Source organism: Diadema antillarum, unplaced genomic scaffold, assembly GCF_040938485.1.
Source record: "Diadema antillarum isolate AM-2024a unplaced genomic scaffold, OU_Dant_1.0 seq00000912_RagTag, whole genome shotgun sequence".
NCBI lineage: Eukaryota > Metazoa > Echinodermata > Echinoidea > Diadematoida > Diadematidae > Diadema > Diadema antillarum.
This window is the reverse complement of record NW_027271768.1, coordinates 770,362-782,472: the sequence shown is the minus strand read 5'-3', so window position 1 is coordinate 782,472 and position 12,111 is coordinate 770,362. Positions and strand designations below refer to the sequence as shown.

Here is a 12,111-nt window from a genome sequence, read left to right as displayed (position 1 = left end):
AAAAAGTAATAACGTGAAGGAATCGACTAAAGGTAACAAGGAGACCGACCCCCAGCAGAGTTACGTTTATCTTCATAGTGCGTACAAAGACCCGAACGAGAGATAGAGGGGAAAAGAGTCAACAACATCACGAGGAAACAACAACAACAACAACCACACGCACGCACGCACACACACACACACAAAAAAACACCCACAAAAGACACTATCTGTAACATGGCATACTGCATCTTAATATCAGTTCCTGGCGCTCTGAACTAAGCAATTTAAAAGAGTACGCTTGTGAGATGGAAGGGTTGAGCATTCTTTGATAAGAAGGGGTAGTACGTTCCAGTATTTGGACTCAGTGTATTTGATTGTGATCCTTGAAAAGATGTATTTGAACATAAGCAAGGATTTGAGGAGTTCACAATGAAAGAAAAAAACAGCATAAAAGTGCACCGATCGAGATTTCATTTTGTGAGATCTTGTTAATGTAATTGCTGTTTTGCCCTTTGACATTTACGTCTGAAAACAAATACCGGTAAGTTTTGTGGCATAGGGTTTAACCTGTATGGATCCATTTCTAAGAATTTAAGTGAAAATCTACGACACAGGGTTTATTGTCCAACTTAATGGTGGATTCATAGTTTTCCAGCTGAATAAGAAGCTACATAACCTACAGGTTAATGACATGCAAGCAACGAGTTCTTAAGATAACGCTTTGTTAGAAGCTTTGAGAAACACTTACAAGTAGGTTAATCTTTAGCGATTCATTAACTACAGACTGTTCATGTTTTGTCATATGACCTGAAGATATTTCAGTAATTCTAGTTAAAGCAATATATACGTAGAACGCACACACACACAAACACATATACACGTACACGCACAAATGTATATAATCATGTGTGTGTGTTGTGTGTGTAAACAGACAGATAGATAAACAGACATTAAAATAGGGAAACAGAGAGAGGGGGCTTCCATGACATTTGCTCCTGCGACAGTTGCTACCATGAAAAATCTGCATGGTAAGCCAAATATTCTACTTACAAGAATAACTGTAACCTTAATCCTAATTCTGGGATCATACTAAACCTAAAACCCTATCACAACCTTTACCCTATAACCAAACGTTCTTGGAGAAATTCGAAGACAGGAGCAATTGTTCCAGGAGTAAATGTCGTTTAACCAGAGAGAGATGGTAAGAGAGTGAGGGGGGGGGGGGGGAGGAGGGAGAGGGGGAGGAGTGGTAATGGGGGAAGAGTCAATGGGGAGAGAAAAAGATGGATAGTAGAATAAATTGTCCTACCTGCACATCCTGTGTCTGGAGCGGGGAGAGCGTAGCGTATTCGTGATGCTGAAGCCAGAACTGCATAGGCGATAAAAAGTACAATAACACAACCTTGATAAGTATAACTAAGTTCGTTAATTTTCCACAGGAACAGCAAACAAGACTTCATGCTTATTTATTCCTCATGCTTCCAGTATGATTTCCCTTGCGATCTCCAAGGTCGCATGCATCAAGAAACTAAAGTTCAGGTGAAGACGCAAAACACAGTCAGTTGCCGGCTTCAATCCCGCTACTGCTGCCCGCGATCACTTAAACTAATCAAACGAGAAAAGAGCCATACAGAGGCTGCTGCCTCTCTTTCTTTCTTTCTTCTGTTCAAAAATTAATGGAATGGTAATGAGTGGACGTCCAAAGGAGAAATAAGTGATTTAAAAAAATCATATCAGAATTAGATTCGTCACCTCTACTGGTGATGTTCTTTATTCCGAAGATTCGTTAATCCAAAATTAGATAAGATTCGTTGTTCCAAAGGTTCGTTACTTCGAAACACACAAAGTCCCTTTACCTTTATACATATTGTGTGTTAATCAAAAATGGTATGGCATTCTTTAACGCGAAATTGAAAGAAGGTGCATGCAAACGAACATTAAGAATTATGAACCTTGTTTCATATTCTGGTTAACGTACCTTTCGAATCACAACCATTTTTATTTTCAGTTTTGGATTAAAGAACCTTCGGAACAACCAAGCTTATCTTACTTTCCGTATAACGTACCTTCGGAATAAGAAGTCTCTTTTTTCATTTTTGGAGTAACGAGCCTTCGGAATCATGAATCTTAGTTCATTTTCGGATTTACGAACATTCGGAATATGAACCTTCGGAATAAGGAAAGATGTTTATTTAATTTTCGGGCTGACGAACCTTTGGAATAACGAACTGTAACCGCCTTTACCATCGTCAAGGACAAGACACCGGTCAATGCCCTTGTTGTTTGATTAAAAACGGAAGGAAAAGAAGAGAGCATCTCTGTTGTTGATGGAAATGTACTATGCACTATCACTGCCTTCCTTCTCCCACCTGTCCTCTACAAAGTTGCCTCTATAGCTCAGGGAGGCTCACAAAGTGATAACAGCGGTGCTTGTACGCGTCAGGTTTTGCCTCTTTATTTCTACCATCTTGGCGCTACGTCACGCGAAAGATGCTTGCTTGCTTTTGTCGAACAACTGATGAATATTCATAGGGGGGTGGGATGATGCACCTGCATGATAATTCCTCCACGCAATTGTCACAAGCAGCTGAGGCTCAAATATACCGATACGCTTTGGCGTTATCACAACAATGATGCCTTACATATAAATATGATGGACACTCATGTCAGCTATACAGAGACGCGATTTTTCATAGTGAATAGAAATAGGAATTACTCGACAGCGGCATTATAGACGTGTTTTTGTGAGGATGAGATATAGAAATAAAGCTGTCCTGTTTTTGATTCAACTTTCAACTTTATTTTCACCTCCATCAAAATGAACAAAGAAATTATGTACATTTGCATATACACGGGATATTTGTGATACAGAACAAAATTTGAAAAGGTACATAAGAAAATTATGAAAATGAAAAGTAGATGCGATTACATCTTTGTTAAATACATAAAGCGTATAATGCAAGTCAACTAAGGATGAGGATGGAAGTGGAGGGTCCCACTAAGAAGCAAAGCTTGTACGATATGGGACCCTCAGAAAATACACAAAACATCAATATAAAACACAATAAACGAACTGATGTCAACTGACATCAAAATGATTGGGAAGAGGAGAAAGAGAGAAAAGGAAAGAAAAAGAAGAGGAAAAAAGAGAGGAAAAAAGGGAGAAAAAAGAGGGAACTACAGCATGTGCCATCGTGGACGCAAGCAATCTAGATTTCATAATGTAAAACAAGTGATAAAATACAAGCTGGATTGAATGTAATGCAAAACATTTTTTATACGTAGTTATGTTGGTAAGAATGCAGGAGAAAGAGAAAAAACACATCGTTATATTTAGAACACAGACAGGGACATACTTAGGAGGACTTATGTAAAAAAGAATGATGACTTGACTGAGATGATAAAGGGAAACTAACTCTGTTGGATGTTGTACACATGATTGTGCACTGCTTTAGTATCATATTTATTCATATTTCCGGGAAATTCCAAGTTGACTGTAATCCCCTCTGGCGGAACGGAAGACTCATCGCGACAACAACAACAGCAACAACAACAAAACGGGAAGAAGAAAAAGAAAGGGTTGAAGTTAATAATATATCTGGATAGATTTACATGTTTCGTGGTTTGCATTTATTAAGCAGGAATCGGTTTGGGGATGGGATTTCCTGGTTTCCCCCTAGCCATCTTATAACGTTATGTATGAACAGTGTGGCAAAACATGGAAACATTTGAAGAGGGATTGATCGTGAAGGCAAACATACAAGCGGACCGCGCAGAGTCAGTGGCAAGGAGACCAAAAAAAAAAAAGAAAACAATTCACAAAACGAAAACACCCCAACCCCCTCATAAAAGAGCTAGGGATGGAAGAGATGAAAGGAAATCGATGTCTTAAGGTTCGGACGTCGACCTTCGACATCGGACACACGACGTCAGCTTGGAGATGTAACTACAAAAGAACAGGGACGACCAGAGTGGAGAAAACAAAAGACAAGATGCCAACATACAATTGAAAGCGGATGATGGTGATGATGAACTATGATATGGCGACACTGTACAGCCATCATCATTTTGCTGAGGACAATACTGATGATGATGTTGATGATGATGATGATTCCATGAAAATTGTCTCATAATCCTGAAATCGAACAAAAAAAAAGTCACAATGATTCTGAGGATGATGAGGATGACCGTAATATTTGTATTTATTATGAGACAGAGATAGGATATCTCGCAGAAGTATTGACAACAAATTAAGTTGGGATAAAGATAATACTACCAAAATGGACATAGATGTCGATGATAAGAATGGGAAAGATGACTATTCGATGACTATTCGATGACATATTACATGATGATGGCGATGAGAGCAGCAGTGATGATTGATATGTGGACAGTGATAGTCATAATGACTCCGATGCATTGACAATATCAAAGATGCCCAAAATGGAAAATGATGATATTGGTAGTGAAAATGATGACAATGATGAAAAAGTGAATATACTTTACCGCGAAAAGACTAAAAATGGATATCTGTATCATAATCATCATCACCATCATCATCACCATCGTCATCATTAGCATCATCGTCGCCAGTATCATTTATGAACATGGTTTTTCATGTCATCGAAAGGATTATATAGCTTTCACTCAGCTGTAGAGTGTCTCGTACACAACATGCTTCCGTGAAACTCAAGAGTAGGAAAGATGATGCTGAGGATCATGACATTCAGGGATAGGATAGCGGCAACGATGCGGAGGATGAAGGACCTTCACTGAACTCCAGGATATCTCGAAAGCAGCAGGCCTTCCTGAAAATTCACGTCGAGCTGTCTGTTAGGAGTGAACATGTCTCCCCTAGGGTTGATAAACACGGGTGTTCATTCCTCAGGCGCAAATCAACCAAGGCCGGCTCTTTCACACCCCCTCCCCTCTCCTCCCCGGGCGCACGGAGCAAAAACGTATCGCGTTACCGAACAACATTACGCTACCTAGTCAGACGTTACTCGTGAGAATCCAACAACGACAAGTGGAATCTTCAGCTGCTCAGTGGCTTTTACGTTTGGTTTCCATTCCCTTCTGCCATTATTATCTCCTTCATCTCTTTCGCAGATTCAAATAAAAAAAAGAAATGCAAACATTACAGCCAGGCATACAGTGAAGAGGGCTCATGGACATGCTGAAAATAGATACCGTTTCACTTGTCACGATGTCACGTGATTAAGATGCAGAGTATAAATGAACAAGATACAAGACGAACTGAACAAAACGTAAGTGCACAACAACGAATAAGTCTTCTGGGAGGATGTCATACGTCCTATTGGTGTGTGTGTGTTTGTGTGTAAGTGAGTGAGTGAGTGAATGAGTGAGTGTTTGTGTGTGTGTGTGTGTGTATGTGTGTGTGTGTGTGTGTGTGTGTTTATATACATACTTGTAAGCTTTTGTTCAAGTCTTGCTTGTTTGTATGAATCTGCATAAAATCATTGTTTATTGGTATTCGTTCATTGTAAATATACGAACGAAATTGGAATAAAGAACATCATAAAAAAGTGAATGTATGTATGTGTGTGTGTGTGTATGTGTGTATCTGTGTGTGGATGCAGGTTTGTGTGTAAAAGTGCACGCTGGCAGCCGTGCAAATGAAGTAATTTCTACGAGAAAATGTCTTATGCATTCATGTTAAAAGCCTTGTATATGTTATTGTCACTCCTAGCGTGCCTAGTGAAAGGCTTTTCGCTGAGAACACAAAAGGTAGAAAGACGCTCTATTCTATTCTAAGAAATCTGCATCATTATGTGTTCCGGATGAAATAAAGAACATGTGATCATGAATGGATTTCAATTCACGCCCCGCTGTGTCATTCCAAGTTCTCCTACAATTTCACTCACTTCTGTTCGTGGCGTCTGAACTCGGCAAGTCAGTTGGATGCCGATACAACTTGAACACGTTTGTTGCGCGCCTTTTTTTCCCTCCCTGCTCTCCCAGCTGCTGCTACCGAGGACTTTGGGAAAGATATCAGGAATCAGAGGCAAGGATTTACGCGCTAAGATAAATAGATGAACTCTTCGTGTCAGCTAGCGCGAGGCACTTTAAGGGAGTAACGACAGTCGAGCGGTGAAGGCCTGTCATCAAGAGGGGTGAGATGAGAGATAGAGATCGACAGATAGATAGACAGACAGACAGACATTCATACAGATGGATAGATAGAAAGATAGATAGGTAGATAGGTAGATAGACAGACAGACAGACAGACAGACAGATAGACAGACAGATAGATAGATAGATAGATAGATAGATAGCCGGATAGACCGACAAATAGACAGACAGACAGACAGGTAAATACATACAGAGGGACATACAGAAGGAGAGAGATAAAGTGGTGTGTATGTGTGTATTTTTGGTGGGGAGAAGGAATGAGAGGGCAATACAAAAGAGAGAGATATTGAATATATGAATTATATGGATTATTATGGAGGAATACAAAAATGAAATATATTCAAAGAAAGAAGATGACATATGAATAGCAAAAATAAGTGAATAGAGATGACAGAAGGAAATAATGTGTAATGAATGAGAGAAGGTATCAAAGCTTAGAAAGAAATAAAGAAATGAATAAAGAGGAGACATCGAAAAAGAAACTGAGAAGAATAATGCAGAGGAAAGACCGAAGAGGTGAGAGAGACACAGGTGTGAAAGTGAGAACAGAAGGAAAGATAGATAGACAGACAGACAGATAGACAGATAGATAGATAGATAGATAGATAGATAGATAGACAGATAGATAGATAGATAGACAGATAGATAGATAGATAGATAGATAGACAGATAGATAGACAGATAGATAGATATATAGACAGATAGACAGATAGATAGATAGATAGATAGATAGACAGATAGATAGATAGATAGATACAAGAATGAGAAGAAGAGAATGACGAGATAGAACATTGCATCAGAAAAGGACAAACACAAAAGACTCAAAGGGAGCCAGGTGTAAAGCTATAGAGATATGGCAAGATTTGGAGAAGAACAATGAAGTGGAAAAACAGAGGAAGATAGCTACAGGTAAATGGGGAGCGACAGACATGACAGAAAAAAACAAAGATATATAGACAGCTAGCTAGATGGATGGATGGATAGATAGATAGATAGATAGATAGATAGATAGATAGATAGGTGGATAGATAGATAGATAGATAGATAGCTGGATAGATATATAGATATATAGATGGATAGATATATGGATATATATGTATATATATATGTATATATAGATAGGTAGATAGATAGGTAGATAGATATATAGATATATATAATAGATAGATAGATCGATAGATAGATAAATTGATTGATTGATAGATAGGCAGGTAGATAGATAAATAGATGAATAGATAGACAGAATAATAGATAGATAGATATGGAGGTAGATAGATAGACATACAGATAGATAGATAGATAGATAGATAGATAGATGAATAGATAGATGGATGGATCGATAGATAAGTAGATAGATAGAAAGATACATAGATAGATTGATAGAGATAGAGGGAGGGAGAGGCATAAAAAGAGAGAAAGAGAAGGGAATGCAGATTGAGAAAGATTGATGGCTAGGGGAGCTCGAAAGTGGACGGACAAGTCGAGGCGTTAGCTCGGATTAGAAGGGTAGCTACGTGACTTTCAAGAAACATCTCTCGAGAACGTACAATGGCATCACCTCGTACATCAGTTTGTGCGCAGTTTGAATTCGTGTACGAAATTTTGTTGTTAAGGGGTGATGAGAAACATAAAGGGAGAGAGAGAGAGAGAGAGAGAGAGAGAGAGAGGAGACGGGGAAGGAGAATTTGCAGAGATCTGATGGGATTTTGATCATCGGGGTAGTACGTACTGGTACCACAAGTTGCGAGTCACTAGATAAGTGGAGCAGTTTGTGCTCTCAGTTCCATCATTTCATTTCATTTCATTTTTATTTCATTTCCGACGAAAGTATACAATATGATAATTGCATATAAACAAATTAAAGTACAATGTAACATTTGTATATTCGAATGAGATTTAAATGCATGCCAATTGTTAACAATGACACAAAACATACTTTAGATGTAGAAATGCATGAACAAACTGTAACTGAATCGTAACAAAGAAAATTTCGAAAATTGAGGGGACTGCTAAAAAGCCTATATAGCTTGTAGAATGCAGTCACCTCGTGAGTAGTTAAGTGTTGTAATAATCAAACGACACGATTATCATCCAATATCTTAATGAAACATATTCTATCTTGTCGACCAACGTGGAGCAGGGTAAGTGTGCGACCTCTGGGCATCACTGGGCATTGCTGGGGAAAAATTATATTTAATGAGGTCATCCTCTCAATCTTGAGGGCCTTGGTTTGTATGCGTGTGTGTGTGTGTGTGTGTGTGTGTGTGTGTGTGTGTGTGTGTGTGTGTGTGTGTGTCTGTATCTGTGCATGTGTCTTTTTGTAAAATTGACGCGTATTTTTAATGCTACGAATGATCCTCGCATATGAAACCTTTTAACAGTGTGTGTGTGACTTTCGCTCTACTTGAAAGACGGATTATCGTTTGTTTGTTTGTTTGTTTGTTGTTGCTTTTTTTTTTGGGGGGGGGGAGGGGGGTCTAGGGCAATTACTCCAGACCGTTCCCCTGACCCTAGTCCTAACCCTAACCCTAATCTTCACTTTAACCTTATCAAGTTATCACTAAGGAGTATTAAGCCGGGGGAGGGTGGTAAATGTCCAGGGGAGGGGGTAATCGCCCTGATACGGTTCTCTGTCTAAAACATTCACATCCAATCTTACATGACTTATTACCAAGCAAACAGACACAACCCAAAACAACTAGCCAAGAACTAGAAGGCTACTGACCATTTCACGTATCTAAGCCAAATAAGCCACATCATAATAATCGTACAGTTTATGCTCATCCTAATACATGTATGCGCAATTTAGTGTTAGCTAGGTTAATGTGTATATTGATTTACATGTATTATTTTTGATTACGTATGACTCTATAACTTCTCAAAATAGTTAAACACAGACTATCCAGTGAGTTGTTGCAGTGACATATTAAAGGATAAGTCCACCTTCATATACATAAGGATTGAGAGAATGCAGCAATATCAGTAGAACACATCAGTGAAAGTTTGAGGAAAATTGGACAATCCGTTCAAAAGTTACGAATATTTTAAGTATTCGCTGGAAGAGAAGACTACTAAAGTGTATGATGTCAGATGCGTACAACTATTATAAGGAAAATAAAAAGAGAATTTCACAAAACTTTACTTTTTGAATAAAGTGCACATTTCTATTCTGCACTTGCTACTGATGTATGTTAAGGGTAATATTATTCCCCCTGCCTTCTGAAAGAGAGAAGTCGAGTGTTCTTTTGTTATGGGAGAAAAATGGAAATATTTTGAATTTTCTTTATTCTTTCTTTATATTGTTATACTCATGTGACATCACAAGCTATAGTAGTCTTTTCATCAAGCCGCGACTGAGCAGAAACTTCAAAAATTCATAACTTTTGAACGGATGGTGCGATTTTGCTCAAACTCTCACTGATGTGTTCTACTAATATTGTTGCATTCACTCAACCCACATGTCTATGAAGGTGAACTTGCCCTTTAAGTCGGGGAATTCATGTCGACGTCAGATGTGCCACAGACCGTGTGTTCATCAAACATAATTATGTTCGGTAATACATCCTCACCAATAGATATTGCATACCACCTGGTTAAAATGCAAAGAACAGAAGAATAAAGAAATCACATTCATTTGTTTTACGTCTTGCTTTCCTGAAAATGCGATAGATCTATAGATGCCAACTTTTTATAGCATTACTTACTTCCATAGTAATATGTAGTGTGTTTCAATCTGTAGGGTGCTCCCCCCACGCACATGCTTAATGAAATTAGATTCCAGCAGCAGCGAAAACAACAACAATAACAACAACAGCAACAACAAAGTGGGAGAAATGTGGTTGGTATAGCTGCTGCAAAGGTTTGGTCAATTTGGTAGCCATCACCAGCATGGTTAGTATTATACTATTTTATGTTAAAATGTAGAGATCACATTTATATGGGAATGATTTATGTTCTGTTCTGTTCTGTTTTAAAAAGACAAGTGTAGCGGCGATCACTAGACGACTCTTGTGCAATCGATCACGTCGTCGTGCATGATAGCTGGTAACGGTAGTCGAGAGCGACTTCTGCGATATTAAAAACAAAATAATGCATAAGCTTCGCGACGTGAGGAACGCGCAAATCGTGCAGGAATAATTCTGATTAAGATTTTCTCCTCATCGCAATGAGTGATAACATCGACGTGATGCATTTCATCGATTCTATTCTGCGGTTTACTCGGAGTCACTCTTTCTTACACGTGATGCTCAGAAATTGATTAAAAAAAAAAAGAAAACCCGATCTTAATAAAAATGCAAATCTCCTATTTGAAATCGTGTTACCTACCCACAAGACCCGCAGAATTTGAGGAGAATGTAAAATTATTGAAAAGAGAATGCAAAACTTCATCAAAAGAGTGATGCAAAAGAGCAACCATCGGTTCATCACCGACCTTCTTTTATATCGGCTTCAAAAATAATGATACTCACGAAAATGATAATAACATCATCATTTTAATTATCATTATCATTATCATCATCATCATCATCATCATCAATTATCATTATCATCATCATCATCATCATCATCACCATCACCATCACCATCATCATACTGATCATCATCACAAGATTTCGCATATGGAAATCTGATAAAGACAATGAAATCGATCATAGTGAAAACTTAATGCTTATTCTCATTGTTGTGTTTTAAAAAAAAAGTAAATTGTGCTGCATCCTAACATTTGTCCGTGTAACACAGTGTGGTGTGGTATTGTATATGGAACAGAAATGCGATACCAGTGTATCTTTTTGGAAGTGTATGATAGCAACTTTGACAATAAGTCCTCTCATTGCTATGTTATCATAATTACCAGATCACAAAAATTGTTTTTGAAATCCATCAAAAACTTCCAGAAATGTGTGATTTTGAAGTGAAGTTCAATGTAGCGTGATATAATCTCCTTTCCCATCTACCTTAGATGTGAATATTTAGACTGAACCTGCTAATATGAAAGCGAAAGTCGACACATCCAAAAATGAAGAAAGTTTGGAAAAAAAAGTGAAGTAGCACTTCCGTTATTCGACGAGAGAGTACAACTGTGAAAATTTTGATTTAAGCCTAATTTCATTAGTATCTGCTAGTTTTCGCGAGCTTTTAGCTTTTTTTTAGCTTTTAGCTCGACTCACGAGGTCTTTATGCAATGATGCACATAACAGAAGAACACTCTTCGTGCAGAAATGCCCATAAAGACAGTTTTATGACGGATGATGAAATCATACCAATTTCTTGTCTATTATTTGCTCTTCCTCCGCACCCATCGTAGAAGTGGGAAATGCGCGTTGGAAGAGGGATTCCTGGCACCGCTGAGATTTCTAAGGATGCGATCTTAACGACGCCAAAACGTGATTACGAGTCTATCCTGGGAGCAGCGAAGTACTCATACTACAGAGAGAGAGAGAGAGAGAGAGAGAGAGAGAGAGAGAGAGAGAGAGAGAGGGGGGGGGGGGGAAAGAGATGAGATGGAGAGAGAGAGAGAGAGAGATGGTGATAGAGGGACATATATATATACATATATATATATAAAGAAAGAGAGACAGATAGACAGACAGGTAGACAAATAGACAGGCTCAGGATGAAGATAGAGCATTAGGATTTTGTGTGTTCTTTGTGTTAGGGAGGGTGTGTGATTTGTTGGTGTGTATGAGTGTCTGTGAAAGACAGACAGAATGAAAGAAAGAAAGAAAAGATTGAGATTGCCTGTGTGAGAGAGGGAGAGATAAAGTGAGAGAAAGAGAGGGAGAGAGATAGAAAAGGAGAGAGTGGAATACCAGGGCCCATCCACTCATCATCTTGAGGCTCTTATCTCTGCTTTGTGACCTCGATTTGACATCACCCTCTCTTTAAATCTCTTTTTGCCATCTCCTGGGTTTTGTTTTTAAAGTGCTATAATAATTCCAACCATCCTTTTAAGCAACCGCCGACAATGACCACGAC

The 12,111-nt window shown here is 38.5% G+C and overlaps 1 protein-coding gene across 1 annotated transcript in view; it reads right to left on the bottom strand.

Moving 5' to 3' along the window:
* Positions 1–12,111, bottom strand: part of LOC139741261 (uncharacterized) — a 92,092-nt gene that overhangs the window by 16,073 nt on the left and 63,908 nt on the right. Inside the window, exon 2 of the mRNA XM_071651857.1 lies at positions 1,292–1,351. Coding sequence (XP_071507958.1) covers positions 1,292–1,351 — 60 coding nt within the window. The remainder of the gene's footprint in view (positions 1–1,291; positions 1,352–12,111) is intronic.